Source organism: Aquarana catesbeiana, linkage group LG07 (genome assembly GCF_042186555.1).
Source record: "Aquarana catesbeiana isolate 2022-GZ linkage group LG07, ASM4218655v1, whole genome shotgun sequence".
NCBI lineage: Eukaryota > Metazoa > Chordata > Amphibia > Anura > Ranidae > Aquarana > Aquarana catesbeiana.
This window is the reverse complement of record NC_133330.1, coordinates 162,666,731-162,692,523: the sequence shown is the minus strand read 5'-3', so window position 1 is coordinate 162,692,523 and position 25,793 is coordinate 162,666,731. Positions and strand designations below refer to the sequence as shown.

The following is a 25,793-nucleotide window of genomic DNA, read 5'->3' as shown; positions in this document are numbered from 1 at the left end:
TCAAACCACGCATGTGAGGTATCGCTGCTATCGGTAGAGCGAGAGCAATAATTTTGGCCCTAAACCTCCTCTGTAACTCAAAACATGTAACCAGTAAAAAAATTTTAAAGCGTTGCCTATGGGGATTTTTAAGTAGCGAAGTTTGGCGCCATTCCACGAGCGTGTGCAATTTTGAAGGGTTACATGTTATGTATCTATTTACTCGGCATAACTTCATCTTTCACATTATGCAAAAACATTGGGCTAACTTTACTGTTTTTTTTTTTTTTTTTTTTTTTAAAGCACAAAACTTTTTTTTTTCCAAAAAAAAAAAAAAAAAACGCGTTCGAAAAATTGCTGCGCAAATACCGTGGGAGATAAAAAGTTGCAACGACCGCCATTCTATTCTCTAGGGTCTTTGCTAAAAAAACATATATAATGTTTTGGGGTAACACATTATGTATTTTTCTAGCAAATAAATTATGATTTTTACATGTAGGAGAGAAATGTCAGAATTGGCCTGGGTGCTCCAGAACTCCTGAAGGTGCTCCCTGCATGTTGGGTCTCTGTATGTGGCCACGCTGTGTAAAAGTCTCACACATGTGGTATCGCCGTACTCGGGAGTAATAGCAGAATGTGTTTTGGGGTGTAATTTGTGGTATGCATATGCGGTGTGTGAGAAATAACCTGCTAATATGACAATTTTGTGAAAAAAAAAAAAAATATTGATTTTAAAAAAGAATTGTGGGAAAAAATGACAACTTCAAAAAACTCATCATGCATCTTTCTAAATACCTTGGAGTGTCTTCTTTCCAAAAAGGGGTCATTTGGGGGGTATTTGTACTTTTCTGGCATGTTAGGGTCTCAAGAAATTAGATAGGCCGTCAGTAATTCAGGTGTGATCAATTTTCAGATATTGGCACCATAGCTTTTGGATTCTATAACTTTCACAAAGACCAAATAATATACACCAACTTGTACTTATTTTTACCAAAGATATGTAGCAGTATAAATTTTGGCCAAAATTTATGAAGAAAAATTACTAATTTGCTAAATTTTATAACAGAAACAAAGAAAAATTCATTTTTTTACCGAATTTTCAGTCTCTTTTCTTTTATAGCGCAAAAAATAAAAAACCCAGCAGTGGTTAAATACCACCAAAAGAAAGCTCTATTTGTGTGAAAAAAAGGACAAAAATTTCATATAGGTACAGTGTTGCATGACTAATTGTCATTCAAAATGTGAGAGCACCGAAAGCTGAAAATTGGTCTGGTTATTAAGGGGGTTTAAGTGCCCAGTGGTCAAGTGGTTAAAGGAACAGGATCTTTAATATGTTTTTTTGGGGTTAACAAACACTTTAAAAATATACAGTTTTGTAAACTCTTGCACTACATAGCTGCTGGTAAATCTAAAACAGGTTGCACAAAAAATAATTAAAGATGAATTCCCATTACACTACCCACTCCTCTGTACACTTTTAAATGCCATACAAAACCACGACAGCTGTCTAGCAGCATACTGTTGACAATATCTAGAGGTCTTTGGTCAGAATGGTCACATGACAGCACAGACTGATTAGAGTCTCTTCTTACCTTGAGGCAGAAAAAGAGACTCACTGACCAATGATCGGTAGCTATTGCCAGCATCATGCTACTACAAAGCCTACGGGGCCATGTACAGAGCTTAAAGCGGACCTTGAGTAATTTTTTTCATCTTTCCATCTATTAAATCTTCTGCCCTTGTTGTTTTAACTTAGGATAGTAAAACATTTTTTTTCTGCCGGTAAATCCCTTATACAGCCCACTTCCTGTTTCTTGTCTGGAAAAAAAGCCTAGGCTTATGACATGATGCACAGCTCTCTCTCACTCCCGTGAGTCCAAGAAGAGAGGGGGAATGAGTCATAAGAGGGCCAATGAAAGCTGCAGAGCTGGGTGGTGTGCCTCTGTGTAAATACAGAAAGTGAACAGGCAGTAGCTTCAGCTGCCACAGTTAAAATGATTGCAGCCAGACTCGGTGGAGGGAGATTTCTGCAGCATATTTGGCAAGTACAGAATCACAGTATATCCGCTTGCCTCACAACGATATACGTCGGCAGAAGGGCACGTACAGGCAGAATCACGTACCTGTACGTTGCCCTTTAAGAGGCCGGCCAGCGGGCGAGCGCACGGCAAGCTCCGTGAGTCGGGTCGCGGGTCCCGCGGACTCGATCGCCTCACGAGGAGGAGGAAGAACGGGGAGATGCCGATGTAAACAGCATCTCCCCGTTCTGCCTAGTGACAGTGTCACTCGATCTCTGCTCCTCTGTCATCGGAGCAGCGATCAGTGAACTGTCACACATAGCCGCCCCCCCCCCCACAGTTAGAAACACGCCCCTAGGACACACTTAACCCCTACACTTCCACCTAGTGGTTAACCCCTTCACTGCCAGTGACATTTTTACAGTAATCAATGCAATTTTTTAGCATTGATCGCTGTATTAATGTCAATGGTCCCAAAAATGTGTCAAAAATGTCCGATGTGTTCGCCATAATGTCGCAATCACGATAAAAAGCGCTGATCGCCGCCATTTAAAAAAAAAAAAAAATTATTAATAAAAATGCCATAAAACTATCCCCCATTTTGTAAACGCTATATCTTTTGCGCAACCAATCAATAATTGCTTATTGTGATTTTTTTTTACCAAAAATATATAGAAGAATACGTATCGGCCTAAACTGAGGAAAAAAATATTTTTTTATATATATTTTTGGGGGATATTTATTATAGCAAAAAGTAAAAAATATTGCGTTTTTTTCAAAATTGTCGCTCTATTTTTGTTTATAGCGCAAAAAATAAAAACCGCAGGGGTGATCAAATACCACCAAAAGAAAGCTCTATTTGTGGGAAAAAAAGGATGTCAATTTTGTTTGGGAGCCACGTCGCATGACCGCGCAATTGTCAGTTAAAGCGACGTAGTGCCGAATCGCAAAAAGTGCTCTGGTCAGGTAGGGGGTAAATTCTTCCGGGGCTGAAGTGGATATATAAAAAAATATGCAAAGTGGTTGGAGGGAAGCTTCAGAACGGCAAAGATGTTTTTATTACAAAATATGTGAGCAGAGTGAAGTTCCTCTTTAAAAAGTGTACAGATGGGTACACTGGACAGAAGCTTATCAGCACAGCAGATAGGGGCTGCAAGAGTGAGGAGGGTGTTGGAAACTTTTACCCTTTGAAAAAAGAAAAAGGTTCACTTTAGGAAAACCACTCATCCCTTCTGTTCCTGGTCCCTTCATGATTACACATACAGTTAATAAAATACAAATATAATCAGATACCTACCTCGTAAAAGTTGCTCCTGTTTAACAAGAAGTCCTTGATATTTTTTGTATGCTTTCTCATATTCTTTTTTTAAGGATGGAGTATCTGGATCATCATCCAGTATTCATATTTGTCAAGGAAAAAAGTCAAAACAGTGTACTAAACAGAGGGTATCAAAATCAGCCATGGATTGGAAACATTTTGAACAAAAAGGGGGGGGGGGGATTTAATGAAAAAACGTAAGCAAAGGATTTAACAGATAATGCCATAAGCAGCATGATAAGGTTTAACAATGAAAAGGGGTGATTTCTTTACTTTAAGATATAAAGTGGAACTATAAGCATCCTAAACACCCCTCTCCACCTCACCATTCTTAGAATTTGAATATGTATACATACAGATCCGTGGACATTCATTATAGTCTATGGCTGTAACTGGAGCATACGCATAGATTGTGCAACCCCTGGATGCTAAAACATGCTTAGGTCAGAGAGCTAAGAAGAACCCTCAACCACTATTCAGATATTCATGACTATGTATATAGAGGTTATGAAAAGAGTCAGACTGATTACAGCCTCTTCTTACCTTGAGACAGAAAAAAAGAGACTCACTGGTTAGCACTGCCAAATGAACACACTGAGCCTTTGCTATGGATACCTATAAAACATAAAGTAGAACTAAAAGCAAAACTTATTTTTTTTCTTTTGGGACACAGTAAGTTAAGGTAAGGTTTTAATCTCTGCCAGTTTTTTTTCCACCTGTGTCCCATTGGGGAGATTTTCCTGCACTTCCTGTCACACAGGCAATGTGTACACACATTAAAATAAATAAACGCAAGTTGCAAAATGTTACGAGCTCTTAAATAGTCACAATAATCACAGTGCAGCTTCCTTCTTAGGATATACAGATGAAAAAAAAGTTGGCCTCATTAATTTTTTACATATTAGTGGTCATTTTCACATCTATTTATAAAAATAAAAGTATGGTACTGCCTCTTTAATGCAAGAGAACATGGTCAGTAGTAATGCAATGACATTTACCACTTCCTTTGTTGAATAATACCTGGTTGCTGCCTTTGCCTCTCTTTGTGACAGTAAACTGACCATGCTAATCATGGCTGCTGATCCATGACAGAGTGATAAGTTTACATCTTATGTCATGGACCTGTGACCTGCACTTTAAGGCCTCATGCACACTGGACGTTTTTTGACGTTTTAAAAGCAGCTGTTTTTGGCTGTAGACGTTTTTTTCTACAGCCATTAAACTCTCCATTATGTTATCCTATGTGTCCATGCACACATAGGCTGTTATCAGCAGTTTTGGGCAGTGGCATTTTTGAGTAGTAAAAAAACCCCAAAACTAGGGGGTTCTGAGAGACGTTCAGCTGTAAAAAACGCTCTAACACTGATAAACGCTCAAAAAGGTCGCTCACCATCGTTTTTTTTTAACATGTTTGATCCATTGAAAAAAAAAAATAAAAAAACACTAATAAACACTAAAAAACGCTATTGCAAAAAACGTTGAAGAAAGTTGAAAAATTCACTGCAAAGCTACTGACGGTTTTATAATGTTATTTTAACCACTTCCCGGCCTATAGCAGAATGACGGCCGGGAAGTGGTTCTGTTATCCTGACTGGGCGTCATATGACGTCCAGCAGGATAACGTGCCAGCGTGCGCCCGCATCAGTCTGACACGCCGCATCTCTGATCGTGGTAAGAAGCCTCTGACAGCTGATCAGCTGTGACCAATCGGTAAACGTCATTCCTCGGTTCGCGCTGACAGGGAGAGCTGATCAGTGGCTCTCCCTGTCAGAGGAGGGGTCTGTGCTGATGATCAGCACACTGATTATCAGCACAGCCCCATCAGATGTGCTACCACAGCTGCCAGTCAGTGCCCATAAGCTGCCAGTCAGTGCCCCATAAAAAAAAACAGATGACAGTGCCCAGATCAGTGCCCATATCAGTGCCAATTAGTGCCCACCACAGTGCCAGTCAGTGCCCATCACAGCCGCCAGTCAGTGCCCATCAGTGCCGCCTATCAGTGCTGCATATCAGTGCCCCCTATTGGTGCCCATCAGTGCTGCATATCAGTGCCGCCTATCAGTGCTCATCAATTCCACATATCAGTGCCTCATCAGTGCCCCCTTATCAGTGGCTGCCTCATCAGTGCCCATCTGTGAAGGAAAAAACTAAATTTTATAACTGAAAGAAAAAAAAACTTTTTTTTTTTTTTTTTGTTTAAATTTCGGTCTTTTTTAGTTAAAAAAAAAAAAAAAAGGTGAGGTGATAAAACATCACCAAAAGAAAGCTCTATTTGTGGGAACAAAATAATAAAAATGTAGTTTGGGTACAGTGTAGCATGACTACGCAATTGTCATTCAAAGTGTGACAGCGCTGAAACTGAAAATTGTTCTGGGCTGGAAGGGGCAAAAGTGCCTGCTATTGAAGTGGTTAATGTCCAGTGTGCATTAGGCCTAAAAGCAGGAAGTTCAATGTAGGCAAGTTAGTAAAAGAAAATACAAATGGATTCATGGTAGCTAAAATACATATATGAAAAAAAAGTTTTTGGAGTGCGCATGCGCGGGACTTCCGGGAAGACGCTCTGAACGGGAGCGCCGTCACAGCCGAGCCTTCCGCGGTCCCCAGACGCTGATATCATTAGCGGAACCGTCCCTGCTAATTACCCACTGGTAGAGGAGGATCGTGGGCACATTTATATATGCAGAGCCGCTCACAGAGACCAGCGGTTAGTCGGCAACTTACCTTCGGCCTGCTCGCCCCCACTACTTCCAAGATGGCGGCCGCGCCCTCCTCACAGGGAGACACGGGAGAAGGAGACTCCATTGCAGACATCCCTGCAGATGATCAGCTTGCCACCCCTACATTGGAGTCCTCTGTGAGTACTATCTCTCCCAAGACTGTATACCCTGCCAGCAAAGAATCCCTCTTTAACAGAGCCCTATCTGATATGCTTCATATCCCCTCAATGCACGCTCCCATCCCATCCCCTGCCACACAGCAGGCTGCACTTCTGAACCCCCCCCCCCCCACCAGACAGACATGGCCCAACTCCTGAACTGTTTCTCAGATATGCTGGCTACGGGTCTGGCCCAGAATGCCACGCAGATCACGTCTATAAAGGCGGATTTACAGAGCTTGGGGGCCCGCATTGATATGATCGAGCAAGCAGTAGATCATACTGCTGCACGCACCAACCAGAATACTGACTGCATTCAATTGATGCAGGAACAACTCGATATTGCGCTAGGGAAGATCGACGATTTGGAAAATCGTAACCGGAGAGGTAACTTCCGCATTCGAGGCATCCCTGAGGCTGTAACTAATGTTCATGACACAGTGAAGCTTTTCATGAAAGAACTTATCCCAGATATCTCTAACCACAAACTAGAGATTGACAGGGCCCATAGAGCGCTGCAACCACCCAGACAGGACGGGCTCCCGAGGGATATAGTGGTTAAACCCCACTATTACGAAACCAAAGAGGAAATCATGAAAAGATCTAGGAATCTGGATAACTTATCCTTCCAAGGAAACAAGATTCAAGTCTTCGCAGACATCTCCAAAACTACAATTCTAAAAAGGAGAGCTTTGAAACCTCTTCTCGAAATCCTCTCACAGAGATCAATTAAGTATCGTTGGACCTTCCCTTTCCGCCTTCTGTTTCAACACAAAGAAAGATCATATGGATTCTCTTCATTCCAAGAGGGTGAACATCTACTCCTAAGACTAGGATTTATCTCTCAAGAAGCCTCCCCCCAGGAACCTCCGTCCAAGCCAAGTTCCTCGAAGAGACCCCCTCCAGGCAGCCCCATCACTCCAATTTGGAACAAACAGCAAACGAAGCGCCACCGTGACTCCATCCCACCCAGATGACTTCGTCTTCGCTCGGCCTTGCAAGGGCTGTGTTGATATCTTTTCCCCTCCAGGTTCTACCTCCCGACTGAGGGGTAATTGTGTACAATGTGTACACCCTATCCGAATCTCCATATCCACCCGTGATAATAGCAGTATTTACCTGAACCCTCTCCACTTAGCTCCTCTCAGTGAAGATGAAAGGAGATGAACCTGAGTTGTTTTGACTTTTTTTTTTTCTCTTTTTGCATTTTTTTGAAAATTTCCCCATGTTTTCATGATGGACCGCACTAGAGGTTATACTGAGCCCTTGGGACACCAAGGCATAGACTCATACCCCCAACCCACTATCCCACCCTCCCTTCCCTTCCATTCCCCTCTTCCTGCCTCCCCTCCCCCTCCCCGATTACTTGTAGGATAATACTTATGGTAGGCCCTGTTTAGTCATTTTTATGTAATGCAGTGATTTGCTAATGTTCCTCTTAGAGGGTATGTTCAAATCTTTATTTTTGTTTGTTTTTTTTTTATTTGGGTATATATATATATATATATATATATATATATATATATATATATATATATATATATATATATATATATATATATATATATATATATAAGAATCTAATTTTCACACTTTTTAGGTTTCATAACACCCCTATAGATGGGGACCTGGCGGCTCGGCTGGGCTAGCATTGCCACTCCTTCTGTTGTGATCAGGGGAGACCTTCCCACTGGTTACATCAGACAAACAACCTCGGCTAAGGTTGTTCTTGTTTTTCTGAGATCCTTTGTTTTCGGGTCTCAGACTTGAACTGAACTATTTAGTCCAGTTCCTCGGTTTACTAGGCTCTTACGCCTGGACTTTTTTGAATTTAGTAGATTGCTTTAATTAATTATTCCTCCTTTCTTTTCTCATACTCTTCTCACTCCCCTCTTTCCTTCTTCTTTCCCTTTCTCCTTTCATTTATTTCAGGAATGTGCACAGGAGACCATCATTATCCAGAATCCTCCGCTGCGACGGCGAGGTCTCCCCCCCAGACTCAGAACCGCAACAACTAGGAACCGGGTAGGTTCGCACCAGTGTTACTCCTCCTGTGACTATGGCTGACTCACCTCCTTTACAGAGGGCACTCAAGATTGCCTCTCATAACACCCAAGGGCTCAATTCACCCGTCAAACGACGTAAAGCATTTCAAAGCTATAATTCAAGAGGACTAGATATTGTTCTCCTCCAAGAAACCCATTTTCCCTCAAATTATTCGCCTTCTTTTCTACACAACAAATACCCTACTTTTTTCCTTGCAAACGCTGGCGAGAAAAAAAAGAGGGGTTGCCATCCTAATCTCTAAACAGACCCCTTTTTCACATGCTTTGACTATCAAAGATAATGATGGGAGATATATATTAGTCAAAAGGTTCAATTGAAGGTAACCTCTACACTATCATCTCATATTATGCTCCTAACAAAGGCCAAGCTAAGTTTTTCTCCTCCTTACTGGCAACACTCTCACCCCACTTTGAGGGTAGGGTGATTATGGGTGGGGACTCCAACATCACATTTGATCAGATTCTAAATAAAGCAGTTCAGGGGATCCCTCACCTTAAAAAAACCCCCAAACAGAGCCTCCAAATTGCCAGACTCTTTCACTCAGTAGGCCTCATTGATACATGGAGGGAACTCAACCCCTCAACAAGGGACTATACACACTACTCAGCTCCCCACAAAACTTATGCTAGAATTGACCATGTATTTATGTCAAACTCTGATATACACAATGCTAATCATGCCTCTATCCAAGATGTTCCGTGGTCCGATCACTCCCTAGTAACCTTAAGATTATCCAACTCGTTGTCCCCCCTTGGCCCTCGCCTTTGGCGCCTAAATGAAAAAATCTTATCTAATCCTGTCCACCGTACCATATTAGAGAAGGATATTAAAGAGTATTTCCTGATTAATGACACTGAGGATATCTCTCCTAGTACTCTCTGGAACGCTCACAAAGCGGTAATTAGAGGGAAACTGATTCAATTCTCGGCCAAATTAAAGCGAGAACGGCAAGTAGATATCCTGAAGCTAGAGAAAGAATTCAAAGATCTCAGTATGTCTCATAAACAGAACCCTAATCCCACCACTCTCTCTAAACTTGATACTATTAGACTGTCCCTTAACTCAGCCTTGACCTCCAATGCAGATAAGCACCTCCATTGGCTTAGTGGCAGTTTCCATTTGCGCGCGAACAAATTTGGCCCCCAGTTAGCGGCCAAACTAACCCCGAAACATAGGTCTTTTGCCCTACCCAAAATAAAATCCCAGTCCGGTTCACTCACCCAAAACCCCGGTAAAATCCTAAAAACATTTCAATCATTTTATGCCAACCTATACTCCGACGATTGCCCAATTTCTCAACAGAAATTAGACGCATTTCTCGAGAAAATCCTACTACCCAAAATCTCTGAATCTCATCGCTCCATTTTAGAATCCCCATTTCAAGAATCCGAGATCCGAGCAGTCATTAAAGATCTTAGAAAAGATTCTGCCCCAGGCCCGGATGGATTTTCAAATTACTACTACAAAACCTTTACAGATACCCTTTCTCCGTATCTGGTTCGTCTCTTCAACTCCTTAAGCAAATCATCCCCTCTGGATCCTGATGCCAATTTGGCCTTTATCTCGGTCATACCCAAACCAGGTAAAGACCCCAGTGAAGTGAGCAACTACAGACCTATTTCATTAATTAATAATGATTTAAAAATTATGACGAAAATATTATCCAACAGACTCGCTTCTTTTATAGGTACCTACATACATAAGGACCAAGTGGGGTTAATCCCGGGGAGACAGGGTCCGGACCAGATACGGAGAGCAATAAATGCAGTTTCCTTAATGAGGTCTGGGTGGGATGGGGGACCCCCTCAAGAGGGCCTCCTCCTCTCCATCGATCTCCAAAAAGCGTTTGACACGGTGGCTTGGCCCTACCTTTTCACAATTTTATGTAAATGGGGTTTTGGCCCAAATTTTATTAATGTTTTGGGAGCTCTCTACCATCAACCTAAAGCACAGGTTAGAATACAAGGACACCTCTCAGATAAATTTCCCATACAGAAGGGAACGAGGCAGGGATGTCCCCTCTCCCCCCTTCTTTTCGCGATGGCTATTGAATCCTTAGCCATCGCGATAAGACAACATCCGGACATTCATGGAGTCCGTTGCGGGCAATATACTAACAAATGCGCTTTATTTGCGGATGATGTCCTCCTGTTCGTCACATCCCCCCTAATTTCCACCCCCAACATAATTCAACTTTTACATGACTTTGAACTAGCTTCCGGACTTAAGGTTAATGTCTCCAAATCAGTCGCTCTCAATGTATCCACTTCTCAGGACATTGTTAACACTCTAAGGAGTAAATTTCCATTCTCATGGAATTCCATCTCCATCCCTTATCTCGGCATCAACCTTACGTCCAGCATTGACCTAATGTTTAAACATAACTTTCTTCCCATATTCAAAAAGCTCACTGACGATCTGACTCAGTGGTCGCTTTATAAGCTCTCGTGGTTAGGCAAAGTGAACGCGGTCAAAATGACACTTCTACCTAGGATTTTATATCTTTTTCGTTCCTTACCCATTCCAGTCCCCAAATCGCACATTCAACGCCTACAATCTGCCATAATCCGCTTTATTTGGGATAAAAAAGGTCACAGGTTCTCTAAAGAGGTGCTTTTTAGACCTAGAAAGAAGGGAGGCCTAGGGGTACCTAACCTATGGTGGTATTATCAGGCAGCGCAGCTGAGCCAATTTTCCACTATTTACATGAAGGGATCCAAACCAGACTGGGTGAACATGGAACGAGAGGCGGTCCCTGGTTTCACTTTAGATTTTTTACTTTGGAATATCCCCAAAAAACGCCCCCCTATACTAGCCCCAACATTATCTCATTCAATGAAGCTTTGTGACTCCCTCCATAAGCTTAAACCCCTCATTTCTACTTGGCACCCTCTGGCACATATCTTCAGGAATCACAACTTCCCCCCCTGGCTTAGATATCCGAGCCTTCAAATGGTGGCTAGACAAGGGCCTCTATAGAATTGGTCAATTCTTTAACTCTAATGGTCCCCTCACTTTAGCATACTGAGCTTCTAAACTTGAAATGCCCTCAGCCAAAAAATTTAGGTTTTTTCAACTTTCACATTTCTTGAATCGGTTATGGAAGAGTAGTGAGAACCATCTTTCAGTAACGCCCTATGAACAATGGTGCGCTTTGGCCTCAGACACTAGAGGAGGTATCTCTCTCATTTATTCATCCCTAGCGGAACCCACAGAGAAAGCGGCATACATGATGAGCTGGGGGCGGGACCTTGACCTCAGCTGGGATCTGGATACATGGCACTCTAACTTTGCCCGTTCCTTCAAAGGTATGGTTAACACTTCAATAAATGAAGCGGGGCTGAAAATTCTTACACGCTGGTATCTGGTACCTTCCCGACTGGCCGAATTCTACCCGCAAACCTCACCTCTTTGTTTCAGAGGTTGCAATCATATGGGCACTCTTTTACACATACTATGGGAATGCCCTAAAATCAGAATGTTTTGGAACAAGATCTTTTCACTTATACGCAGAACATGTGGTTGTACACTGAAACAAGATCCAACTATTGCTTTGCTTAATGGCCCCATCCCTAAAATATCCAAACATACCCAGAAGCTGATCCAGTTTATTCTGGTGGGTGCCAAAATGACCATCACCCGGTCCTGGAAGTCACCAAAAGTGTCCATTCGGTTAGCTAAACAAAAAATTACTTGGATTATGTTGCAAGAAAAAATATCCAATACCATTCTAGATACCCTAGACAAATTCAAGATTATTTGGGAACCTTGGGCAACCCTCGTCGGGCATCCCCTGTATATGTGATCGATAGCTCATAAGGGCGGTCCCTCCTTGGAGGGCTTCCGGTCTCCCTCTTCTGGTGGTCTCCTGTGTACTTCCTTCCCCTTATCCCTTACGATTAGCTACTCCTTTTGCCCCCCCCTACCCCTTCTATCCCTCTTACCTTCTTTCTTTCCTTTTCTCACTCTTCAGCTTTTTCTACTTTCAATACTGTCTCCTCAGGCTCTCGGTATTCTCTATTAACCACTTGAGCCCCGGACCATTATGCTGCCTAAGGACCAGAGGTCTTTTTCCAATTTGGCACTGCGTTGCTTTAACTGCTAATTGCGCGGTCATTCAATGCTGTACCCAAACGAAATTTGCGTCCTTTTCTTCCCACAAATAGAGCTTTCTTTTGATGGTATTTGATCACCTCTGTGGTTTTTATTTTTTGCGCTATAAACGGAAAAAGACCGAACATTTTGAAAAAAATGATATTTTCTACTTTTTGTTATAAAAAAAATCCAATAAACTCAATTTTAGTCATACATTTAGGCCAAAATGTATTCGGCCACATGTCTTTGGTAAAAAAAATGTCAATAAGTGTATATTTATTGGTTTGCGCAAAAGTTATAGCGTCTACAAACTAGGGTACATTTTCTGGAATTTACACAGCTTTTAGTTTATGACTGCCTATGTCATTTCTTGAGGTGCTAAAATGGCAGGACAGCACAAAACCCCCCCAAATGACCCCATTTTGGAAAGTAGACACCCCAAGGAAATTGCTGAGAGGCATGTTGAACCCATTGAATATTTATTTTTTTTGTCCCAAGTGATTGAATAATGACAAAAAAAAAAAAAAATATTTACAAAAAGTTGTCACTAAATGATATATTGCTCACACAGGCCATGGGCCTATGTGAAATTGCACCCCAAAATACATTCAGCTGCTTCTCCTGAGTACGGGGATACCACATGTGTGGGACTTTTTGGGAGCCTAGCCGCGTACGGGACCCCGAAAACCAATCACCGCCTTCAGGATTTCTAAGGGTGTAAATTTTTGATTTCACTCTTCACTGCCTATCACAGTTTCGGAGGCCATGGAATGCCCAGGTGGCACAAACCCCCCCCAAATGACCCCATTTTGGAAAGTAGACACCCCAAGCTATTTGCTGAGAGGCATATTGAGTCCATGGAATATTTTATATTTTGACACAAGTTGCGGGAAAGTGACACTTTTTTTTTTTTTTTGCACAAAGTTGTCACTAAATGATATATTGCTCACACAGGCCATGGGCATATGTGGAATTGCACCCCAAAATACATTTAGCTGCTTCTCCTGAGTATGGTGATACCACATGTGTGGGACTTTTTGGGAGCCTAGCCGCGTACGGGGCCCCGAAAACCAATCACCGCCTTCAGCGTTTTTAAGGGCGCGAATTTTTGATTTTACTCTTCACTGCCTATCACCGTTTCGGAGGCCATGGAATGCCCAGGTGGCACAAAACCCCCCCAAATGACCTCATTTTGTAAAGTAGACACCCCAAGCTATTTGCTGAGAGGCATGGTGAGTATTTTGCAGCTCTCATTTGTTTTTGAAAATGAAGAAAGACAAGAAAAAACATTTTTTATTTTCTTTTTTCAATTTTCAAAACTTTGTGACAAAAAGTGAGGTCTGCAAAATACTCACTATACCTCTCAGCAAATAGATTGGGGTGTCTACTTTCCAAAATTGGGTCATTTGGGGGGGTTTTGTGCCACCTGGGCATTCCATGGCCTCCGAAACTGATAGGCAGTGAAGAGTGAAATCAAAAATTCACGCCCTTAGAAAGCCTGAAGACGGTGCTTGGATTTCGGGGTCCCATGTGCGGCTAGGCTCCCAAAAAGTCTCACACATGTGGTATCCCCGTACTCAGGAGAAGCAGCAGAATGTATTTTGGGGTGTAATTTCACATATTCCCATGGCATGTTTGAGCAATATATCATTTAGTGACAACTTTGTGCAAAAAAAAAAAAAAAAAAAGAAAAAAAAAAAAAAATTGTCTCTTTCCCGCAACTTGTGTCGCAATATAAAATATTCCATGGACTCGACATGCCTCTCAGCAAATAGCTTGGGGAGTCTACTTTCCAAAATGGGGTCATTTGGGGGGGGTTTTGAACTGTCCTGGCATTTTATGCACAACATTTAGAAGCTTATGTCACACATCACCCACTCTTCTAACCACTTGAAGACAAAGCCCTTTCTGACACTTTTTGATTACATGAAAAAGTTATTTTTTTTTGCAAGAAAATTACTTTGAACCCCCAAACATTATATATTTTTTTAAAGCAAATGCCCTACAGATTAAAATGGTGGGTGTTTCATTTTTTTTTTCACACAGTATTTGCGCAGCGATTTTTCAAACGCATTTTTTGGGGAAAAAACACACTTTTTTAAATTTTAATGCACTAAAACACACTATATTGCCCAAATGTTTGATGAAATAAAAAAGATGATCTTAGGCCGAGTACATGGATACCAAACATGACATGCTTTACAACTGCGCACAAACGTGCAGTGGCAACAAAATAAATACATTTTTAAAAGCCTTTAAAGGTTACCACTTTAGATTTACAGAGGAGGTCTACTGCTAAAATTACTGCCCTCGATCTGACCTTCACAGTGATACCTCACATGCATGGTGCAATTGCTGTTTACGTTTGACGACAGACCGCCGCTTGCGTTCGCCTTAGCGCAAGAGCAGGGGGCGACAGGGGTGCTTTTTTTTTTTTTTTTTTTTCTTTATTATTTTTTGCTTTTTTATCTTATTTTTAAACTGTTCCTTTCATTTTTTTTTTTTTTTTTTAATCATTTTTATTGTTATCTTGGGGAATGTAAATATCCCCTATAATAGCAATAGGTAGTGACAGGTACTCTTTTTTGAAAAAATTGGGGTCTATTAGACCCTAGATCTCTCCTCTGCCCTCAAAGCATCTGACCACACCAAGATCGGTGTGATAAAATGCTTCCCCAATTTCCCAATGGCGCTATTTACATCCGGCGAAATCTAAGTCATAAAATGCTCGTAGCTTCCGGTTTCTTAGGCCATAGAGATGTTTGGAGCCACTCTGGTCTCTGATCAGCTCTATGGTCAGCTGGCTGAATCACCGGCTGCATTCTCAGGTTCCCTGTTGAGACAGGAGAGCCAGAGAAAAACACGGAAGACGGTGGGGGGGGGCATTCCCTCCCACGGCTTGCAAAGGCAGTCTAGAGGCTAATTAGCCGCTAGGATTGCTTTTACATGAAAGCCGACCGCTGGCTGAAAAGAATGATACCAAGATGATACCTAAACCTGCAGGCATCATTCTGGTATAACCACTCAAAGTCGTGAATGGCGTACCTGAAGACAAAAAAATGGTTAACAATAAAGCACAGTAAACGGTAAAGTATAAAAAATTGCAGACCTGAAAAACAAACATGATAAAACATAATAACAATAAATCATTGCAGAATAGAATACAGTAAAAAAGAGCAGAACAATAGAGAGAGAATAGAGAGAGAGAGAACAATAAAACGACAACTATTTTTTTTTATTTTATATTTTTGTATGTGTTTTTTTTTTTTGTTTACACTTTTTTTTGTAACTAGCTTTTATAACTGTAAACGGTTCCAGGTTCGGGTCTCTCAAAATGCGATGGCATCTTGGGAGACCCTGTGAAAGTGTGTCTAGTCTGTGCAATGCTGTACCCTACGCTAATACTCAACTATTTTATGGTAGCATTCAAAACATTCACCAATGCAAAGATCAGGATTGTCAGGACAGGAGGGACAATAATAGCGGGTGTAACGCCTATATCCGCGCTTGCTGCAGACACGACATCTTTTTTGGGGGGGGTTCGTTGGGTAGGGGTACTCGGGAGGACAAAGAAAATGCCTCTCATGCAGCTGACTGCATTTGGTTGGGGATGTGAATGGGGGAAGTATGGGCGCTGCAGAAGCGGTGGGTTCCCAATTAGGATTGGCGAATGCAGCAGGAAGGGCACTATGGGCACGACGGGCCTGTGTTTGTCTTTTTGGTGGTAGCGGGACACTACTTGTGCTTGCCACCTCACCAGCTTGAACTGCACTTATGGGACTCGCCACGTCACCAAGTGTTACTGCAGTGCTGGTTTGACTACGACCGGGGTGTACTAGGCCGCTGGTGCTTGCCAGTTCAATAAAAAGCTTCCAAAAAAACTGTTAGTGATCGCAGGGATCAGGCCTGACTCTGCGAACGCTGCAGTTATGTGTTTAGTGTTTTGTAAGTGACAGTGATCGATCGATACTGCACTTAGGTGGGCTGGGCTGGGCCAGGCGGAGGGGCAAAACGCAGGTGCTAGCAGGTATCTGGGCTGATCCCGCTAACACTGCGTTTTTGGGAACCCTAAACTGCTGGGGACGCTAGTATAGATCTGATCAGACCAGATATTGATCCGATCAGATACTATACCACTAAGGGAGGTGTACGGTGCGTGCGTGGGTGTTAGCGGTACTGGCGCTAACCTGACGCTGCCTGGGGCTGGTGCTTGCTAGTTCACCAAAATGCTACCAAAAAAACTGTTAGCGATCGCAGGGATCAGGCCTGACTCTGCGAACGCTGCAGTTATGCGTTTAGTGCCTTGTAAGTGACAGTGATCGATCGATACTGCACTTGGGCTGGGCCGGGCGGAGGGACAAAACGCAGGTGCTAGCAGGTATCTGGGCTGATCCCACTAACACTGCGTTTTTGGGAACCCTAAACTGCTGGGGACGCTAGTATAGATCTGATCGGATCAGATATTGATCCATTCAGATACTATACCACTAAGGGAGGCGTATGCCGCGTGCGTTGGTGTTAGCGGTACTGGCGCTAATCTGACGCTGCCTGGGGCGACGCATATCACCGCCGGGCGATCAGGGGGCTAAACCTTTATTCGGTAATAAACGGCGGGTTCCCTGACACTAAAAAAAATAAACGAACTAACCAGCGTCACCCGTAACGGTTATACGGTGATCAGTGGTGAAAGGGTTAACTAGGGGGCAATCAAGGGGTTAAAACATTTATTAGGTAGTATATGGGGGTCCCTGTCGCTATAAAACGCTGACGGCGAACCTAAATATTTACCTCACTAACTAGCGTCACCAGCGACACTAATACAGCGATCAGAAAAATGATCGCTTAGTGACACTGGCGACAGGGGGTGATCAAGGGGTTAAAACTTTATTAGGGGGGGTTAGGGGGGTATCCTAGACCTAAAGGGGGCTAACCCTAACTGTCCCAACACTGTAACTGTCACAAACTGACACCAATGCTGTAATCAGAAAAAAAAAAAAAAAAACTGCTGGTGTCAGTTTGTGACAGGGAGGGGGGGGGGGGAATCGGGGGGCGATCGGGGGGGGGGGGGGGGGGGGGGGGGATCGGGGTGTTTTGTGTGCCTGGCATGTTCTACTGTGTGTGTAGTGTTGTGCACTCACAGTGAAGTCTTCTCTCCTCGGCGCTGCAACGGAAAATACCGAGCCGAGGAGAGATGACATCACTTCCTTTGCTGCTGTTTAGCATACAGCAGCAAAGGAAGTGATCTGATTGGCCTCCCCCTCACCTCCGATCGCCGGGGGACATAACAGGACCGCCTCGGGCACCGGGGGGGGGGGCGATCGGACCCCCCACCCGCGGGAGGCAAATCACGTATATGTACGCGATTTTGCCTGCCCATGCCGCCTTGCCGACGTACATCGGCGCGAGGCGTTCCTTAAGTGGTTAATTAGGTTATTAGCCTCAGGGCGGCTCTCGGCGCAGATTCTCAAACATTGTTTTCTCCTGACTTTTAAGCATAGTATGTTTCAGTTCGGACCAACTGACTTGAGAGGTAGACCCACCAGTTCGCCTCCTTGTTTAATTAATGATTGTATAAGTATGTTATTAACGTGGTATTCAATTGTCATATAGATACAAACCCCCTTTTAGTTTTTTTTTTATTTTTATCTTTCTTATGGTTAAGTCTCTATACCCTAAGCTTTTTACCACATTTGGTAGCGAGGTGGGCTCGGAGATTCCCAGTTCACCAGAGCAGTTAGTTCCCAGAAGGGGCTCTGGTGACAAGAATTCCTGTGCCCATAGCAATGGATTTCTTTATGTTTTAAGATTAAGGCAATTGAAAATTTGATGTAGTCATTCTAGGCAATCGCTGTACTACTACTATACCATGTATACGATGAGCGTTTTGCTCTTTTTTCTTTTTCCTGCTTGATGTATTTTCCCAATAATTCAGTAAACTTTATTTAAAAAAAAAAAAAAAAAAAAAAAAAGAAAAAAAAATTTTTTACATTTAGTAACCTTATAACTACTTTAACAAAAAAAAAAAACAAAAAAAAAAAAAAAAAAAGTTACCAAGCGTATGAAATTAAAACTATATTGAATGTTGCTGAAAGGATATCTGCTTTCTTCTTTTTGGCCAATTCCTCTTGCCAGAGTTCATGACGCTTTAACTCATGATCAATTATATTCATACAGAGAGCTCCTATCTTGTAATGTGTGATTAATCCATGAAACTGAGAAAAACTGGAAGAAAACATGAAATAAATAATTATGTTCAGCAAATTAGCAATTTCTAAATCTAAATATATGTACTTCACACTTTAGACTTGTGCCCAAAGTCAAGTTAAGTTTGGGTCAAATATACCCAAAAAAAAAAAACATTTTGTTTTAGGGTGCAAACGACATGGACATTGACTGCCTCATCACTCTGGACTGTATATAGAGGGCAAGACCTCATGCACACGGGGCTATATATAAAAACGAGCTGCTAAGCCACTACCAACGCCAGGAAAAAGTGGATGTAAAAACATCCTTTTAGTAGCTTCTTGCATTGGCGTTAATGCACGTTTAGCCACGCTAGCTTTTAGCAGCGTTTCTCTGCCTCTATTCAAAATCAATGGTTCCCTATGAGAGCCCATTGATTGGAATAGAAGTTGCACCACAAGTCGGAGCATGATGATCCGACTTGCGGTGTGGCTTGTGCGCTGAGGATCTTGAAGGGGAACCCTCGCCAAAATGAAAAAAAAAAAAAAAAAAACTGGTGTGGGGTTGCCCCCTCAAGAGCATACCAAACCCTGCAGTCTGGTATGGATTTAAAGGGGAACCCCCATGGCAAAAAAAAAAAAAAAAAAAAAAGTGTGGGGTCCTCCAAAAATCCATACCAGATCCTTGTCCGATCCTTATACATTGTACCCCTACCCATTCACCCAAAAAAATAAGTGTCACAAATAAAAACAGCACACAGGTGTTTGACAAAGTAATCTATTAAAGCAGCTCCAGCGTCTCTTCTGATTTCTTCTCCCTCCGGCGAAATCTTCATCCATCCCGGTCCTTCTCCTCTGTCCACTGACGTCTTCTTCCGCTTCTCCTCTCTCCTTCCTCCGATGTTCTCCCGACCTTCTCTCCGGCTGTAATGCTGGGTCCGCCGTGTGCCATTACTTATATAGCCATGGGACGGGGCCACCCGGTGACATCATCCGGAGGCCCCGCCCCTTGTGACATCACCACCCGGGGACATGAAGGAATGGTGACATTACAATGGATGGGCCTCTGGATAACATCGGAGCCGGAGCTGCTAAATTACTTTGTCAAAAACCTGTGTACCGTTTTAATTTTTGACACTTTTTTTGGGGTGAATGGAAAGGGGTACAGTGTACCCTATACTCATTCACATAGAGCGAGGGGCTGGGATCTGGGGGCCCCCTTGGTAAAAGGGGCTTCCAGATTCCAATAAGCCCCCCCGCCCGCAGACCCTGACAACTAACTGCCAGGGTTGTCGGGAAGAGGCCCCTGTCCTCATCAACATGGGGACAAGGTGCTTTGGGGTGGGGGGCAAAGCACCCACCACCCCCTTTCATGACCGGCCGGGCTGCGTGCTCGGATAAGAGTCTTTGGCGTTGGGGGTTCCCCTTACAATCCATACCAGACCAAAGGGTCTGGTGTGCTCTTGGGGGGGAACCCCATGCCAGTTTTTTTTTCATTTTGGCGAGGGTTCCCCTTCAAGATCCTCAGTGCACAAGCCGCACCGCAAGTAGGATCATCATGACATTACAATGGACGGGCCTCTGGATAACATCAGAGCCGGAGCTGCTAAATTACTTTGTCAAAAACCTGTGTACCGTTTTAATTTTTGACACTTTTTTTGGGGTGAATGGAAAGGGGTACAGTGTACCCTATACTCATTCACATAGAGCGAGGGGCCGGGATCTGGGGGCCCCCTTGGTAAAAGAGGCTTCCAGATTCCAATAAGCCCCCCGCCCGCAGACCCTGACAACTAACTGCCAGGGTTGTCGGGAAGAGGCCCCTGTCCTCATCAACATGGGGACAAGGTGCTTTGGGGTGAGGGGCAAAGCACCCACCACCCCCTTTCATGACCGGCCGGGCTGCGTGCTCGGATAAGAGTCTTTGGCGTTGGGGGTTCCCCTTACAATCCATACCAGACCAAAGGGTCTGGTGTGCTCTTGGGGGGGGAACCCCACGCCAGTTTTTTTTTCATTTTGGCGAGGGTTCCCCTTCAAGATCCTCAGTGCACAAGCCGCACCGCAAGTAGGATCATCATGATCCAACTTGTGGTGCGACCTCTATTCCAATCAATGGGCTCTCATAGGGAACCACGATTTTGACATGTCAAAAAAAAAAAAAAAAGTTAGACAAGGCCTAACGTGGCTGTATGCAGTGATAAGCCACGTTAAGCAGCTTTTAGCAGCGTCGGGCATTTTTACAGCTGTAACGCCGGTCCTGGGTTTGTTTTGCAGCTTGAAAACGCCTATGTCACTTACAGCTCCTAAAAGCCAGTGCGTGCATGGACACATAGAATAACATGGAGAGGCATTTTTAAGCTGCAAAAAAAATCCCCAAAAAACGTCTGACGCTGCTAAAAGCAGCTGTAAAAATGCCCTGTGTGAATGAGGCCTAAAGGTTGCCAAATGCACAAAAATACGATGCAACAGTTGGATAATAAGCATGCAGATATTCAGCGTTCACAGATTGTATAACTGATTCTGTAGACACCTGTTAAAACAGTGGCATTGGTGTGTGTGTATTCAAAAAAGTTTGTCTAGAACATTCATGGAAAAAAAGATTTAAATCTGGACTCCAGGCAGATATAAATGAAGGTTCTGTATTCAGTCTTACAGGATTCTATGTGATTCTATTATTCCAGGGCACAATTCCTGATACACTTCAGAACCTATTTCCATAGTGTTTTCTAGGTTATTGCAAGGTAGGTCATTAATCAACCCTCCCCATTTGCTCAGGGTTGGGGCAGGCATGCAAAATGTGCATAACCAATTAGTATACACATACTAGGGCCAAATAACCTACCAGCATGTCTTTGAAGTGTGGGAGGAAACCAGAGTATCTGTGGAAAACCCAGGCAAACACAAGGAGAACATGAAGACATTGTCCTGGCTGAAATTTAAATGAACCTTGCTGCAAGGTATACAACCACTATGCAACAGCCTCTTGCAATCCCCTATATGGCAGCAATCAGACAGAGTGGCAGGACAGAGTACCATGCTGATATAAAAGAGGGTATAGTAAGCAAGATATAACATCATCAGTCTGTTGAATCTTTCTCATTGTCAATCCTTTGAAGGCTGGGGGTGGAGAGATGACACCACTATGTTCTCTTTAGGGCTCATTAACACGTGCATGTTTAAACAGCATTTATTCTGCATTTTTAAGACCTCATAACCGACCTTCAACGTCTGCCGTGAATATTACAATGGGCACAACACAATGCAGTACACACAGGATTGCTTCCATTGCATGGTGTTGTGTTAAAAATTAAAAGAGAAGTAAAGGATTTTTCTTTTTTTCAAATCATACTAACCTTGGTGGATGCAACATGGGGCCAATGCTGCATCTGTCTCCCCGCACCTCTACATCGAGTACCGAGCAATCGAACATTGCTGATCACTCGATTTTCAGAGATCCCCGAGCAGAGAGCTGTAGACTGTCAGTCAAAGCTCTACATTCTGCCTCCTCCTTGTTCACTGGAGCGTTGAGCTATGGGGGGGGGGGCAGAGAGTGGCCATCTCAGCGGCTCGCTGAGAGGCTGAGACGGGTGTCAGTCCAGGCACCTGGCGGATCCATATTTTATTGTCGTGATGATGCGGTGCCTGGACTGAAATCCATGACATCAGCAGAGAGCGAACTTCAGCCCGCTCTCTGCTGAAAACGGGTCACAGGAGTGCAAAACGAATTATAAAACAAGCTTTGGCTGGACTTCTCTTTTAAGCAGCATGTTGCTTTCATGAGGCATCAACGCGCTTCAGCTGCCTCCATTTCAATAGTAATGGGCTGTAACTGCACCTTAACAGCACCTACAGCATTTATTGTGCGTTAGCGAAGCAGCCGTGTGGTAACACCATTTTCAGGCAAAGGCATCGAGCCAGCCAGCAATACTGGCAATGCCAGGCAGTAGCAGAGACACTGAGCATTATTGCCAATGGCAATGCTTTTTGTTTCAGCAAAGTTGAGTTGGACTAAGCAAAGTGTCAAAAAGATAAAAATGACATGAATCCATCTTGCAGAGAATTCACAAAAATGTCTGCTATCACACCTCAACCCAATGTCTCAAAGTAGATCATTTCCTCTACATCACTTCCCCTGTAAGCACTTCCCACTAGAAAAGCAATACTTCCATGGGTGTTTAGCAAGCATTCTTGAAACATTTTCAATGCTTCAAAAAATACACCATAAATGATATAGGCGTGTTAATAAATATTGCTTCATTCTTCATAATCAACAGGCATGTGAAAGAGCCCTTTACAGTATTTAACTGTAACAAAGTAGGTGGTGTCATCCATCTTGCAGGGCTGTATAAATCTCAGAATGACAGGAAAACAGATCCCTGTATATGTATTTAATCTGTGTATTTATTTTTTTGCCTGGAGCTCAGCTTTAGCAGAGTATTATTCCTAATCCAAAACTGATACAGTGGGAGGTAATAGTCTCCTAACACACAGTTGACACTCTATATAGCAGTCCCACATACCGGCAGCAGCTTCCCAAAACCTCCCAACACGTCTAAATCCTATTTGGTTCTGGCAGACAAAGGCATCGGCATCCCCGATAGTGCTCTAACTTGTCCACTACATCCTGCACATTCCTTTGGACCCATTGGCATGATTGTGCTGGGGGACTGGAAGGCTGTTCTTTATTGCCTACACTTTTTTTTTTTTTTTTCAATTTTAGCTACTGTATTCTACTATGCAATGTCGCACCGAACATTTACAATCAAATGGAATATATTTACCTGGAGAAGCAGAAAAAGATGTAAATGATGTTAGTAGCAAGTTCTACACTCTGTTTCCAGTCTTCCCTTAACACTCTCGCTAGGGCTCCCAGGGCAGTTTCTAAAGAAGTAAACACATTTTCTTGATACATATCAAACTGGATCAAATATGTTTTTTTTTTAAATATCAAACTGGGTTGAAAGAACCACCATTTTTAACTGATGCAGCGCAATACAAGACTTCACCGACCGATGGTAGTTAACCACTTGACTCCACAAACCGTTTTTACGGTTATATCTACGTCCCAATTTGCATTTTTTTTTTTCAATCAAACTATGTGACTATGTAAAGAAGAACAGGGAGTCCTGAAAGTGATGATTTGGCCCCCCACAGAGCCCTGATCTTAACATCATCAAGTCTGTCTGGGATTTCATGAGGAGACAGATGGATTTGAGGCAGCCTACATCCACAGAAGATCTGTGGTTATTTATCCAAGCTGTTCGAACAACCTACCTGACGACTTCCTTCAAAACTGTGTGAAGGCAAAGAGTGGTCAGACTGAAGATTGATTTGATTGCGAATTCTCTTCTGTTCATTTACTTTCCATTATGTTTATTTTTCTCAATTAACTATAAACACTTCTATTTCTGAAAGCATTCCTAATTTGCAGCATTTCTTCACACCTGCACACACATACAGTATATATTCACATATATATCTGATTGCTGCCCAGGAGTCACCACCAAGTTCAAGCGTCAGTGTCCAAGTGCATTCTAAACAGCACCTGGCACTCAAGTGGTTACATTTATATATATATATATATATATATATATATATATATATATATATATATATATATATATATATATATGTATGGAGCCTGCTTACTTTGGGGGAGATCTGTTCAACTAGACGCTTAGTAATGAGGTATATTTCTCTTAGACTTTTCCGGTAAAGGCAATGATGAAAAGAGGCTGTCACTGAAGGGATCTACCTTCAATGCACACTCTAAGTTGCAGGGGAAGAGCTGCTGCCACTTTACCACTCTACCACCATAGAAGAGCACAAAAACTGCCAAGGCAGATATGGATTGAGATTTAGTGCCCAAAACATAAAATGCTGCCTCGATACTGAAAAAAAGACTCATTGATCACACTGGTGAAAATATACACAAATATTTCCAAGCAAATCACTGGGGAAAGCTAAAATTTCCATCTTAAACATTTTGAAATCTCACAAAAGGAGTGGTAAAAATATTGGGCTCAAACAGTTAGGAATAGGGGATTTTAAATATCCATAAGTACGACTGAAAAGGTCAGATGCAAAAGCAAAAAACAATTTGCTTTTCACCAAAACCTAGCAGTGGCAGATAGGTAGATCCCCCACTTCTGTGTTACTGTAACAATTGATCAAAAATAAACACAGAATTCAATTTTTTCATATAATCCTGGTAAACTAGTAATTGTAGGAAAAAAGGGAACACATGGTTAAAGTGGTTCTAAAGCTAAAATGTTTTAGGAATTGCTGTGCCCACCTTCCACTCTGAACACTTACCTCACTCCTGGATCGATCCAGCGCTTTTCCCGGTTGCATTTTCCTCTCCTCTCTCCCCCTTAACACAGGGACTTACAGGCAGCTGCGGGAGCCATTCGCTCTTGCTGCTGTCAGTTAAATTTAGTGGGGCCGAGTCACGCTGTGTGTGTCAATAGCAAGCGGCTTGCTACGGTGGCAGACACAGAAGAGGAGGAGCCAAGAGCACTGGCAGGGGACCCCAGAAGTGGAGATTTGCGCCATTCTGTGCAATACCATTGCACGGAGCGGGTAGGTACAACATGTTTGTTATTTTACAGAAAAAGCCTTTAGAAGCACTTTAAGCACTTCATTTTTATCATGATAATTAGAAACCTGCAAAGAAGAAATATTTACCATTCAGCAATAATTCCTCTAAATTGTCTGGATTTCTAGCAAGCTGCAAAATTAATGCAGAACCACGAACTTTATCAGGAATGTCTTCATACAGCAATTCAATGTATTCATCCATGTCATTAATGTTAGCAACTTCGTCAATCTGAAAACACAAAAAAAGCAGGGTGTTTGACATAGGAAATAGAGCACTTTTTTACAGAGTTTGTACAAAAGTGCTTTAAACACTTACATACTCCTGAAAGATTTAGATTAACCCTTAAAGCGATATTAAAAAAAGGTCATTTTTTTTTTTGCTTTCAAATAAAGAGGTTATAATTATCTGGTTTGTGCAATGATATTGCACAGAGCGGTCCTTTACCTCCTCTTCTCCTCTCCTCCTGTGAGTGCCCCCTCTGAAATACATGTGCTGAGGTGGCACCCACGTGGGTGCGCTTCCGTGCTGTGCGTGTCCATAGACACACAGATCGCGTCTCAGCCATGTCCCCTCTCTCTCCTCACAGGATTTGACTGACAGCAGGAGGATTCTATGGCTCCCATTGCTCTCAGTCTCATGCGAGAAGAGGGACGAGAGCAGC

General features: G+C 42.8%; 1 protein-coding gene across 2 annotated transcripts in view; it reads right to left on the bottom strand.

The window, feature by feature from the left end:
• KIFAP3 (kinesin associated protein 3) overlaps window positions 1-25,793 on the bottom strand; it is a 158,254-nt gene that overhangs the window by 110,704 nt on the left and 21,757 nt on the right. For both annotated transcript variants that reach the window (XM_073592825.1, XM_073592826.1), the window contains exons 5-8: window positions 25,219-25,360; window positions 23,313-23,412; window positions 18,450-18,574; window positions 3,295-3,393 (exon numbers count right to left, since the gene is read on the bottom strand). In XM_073592825.1, the coding sequence (XP_073448926.1) occupies window positions 3,295-3,393; window positions 18,450-18,574; window positions 23,313-23,412; window positions 25,219-25,360 (466 nt within the window). The remainder of the gene's footprint in view (window positions 1-3,294; window positions 3,394-18,449; window positions 18,575-23,312; window positions 23,413-25,218; window positions 25,361-25,793) is intronic.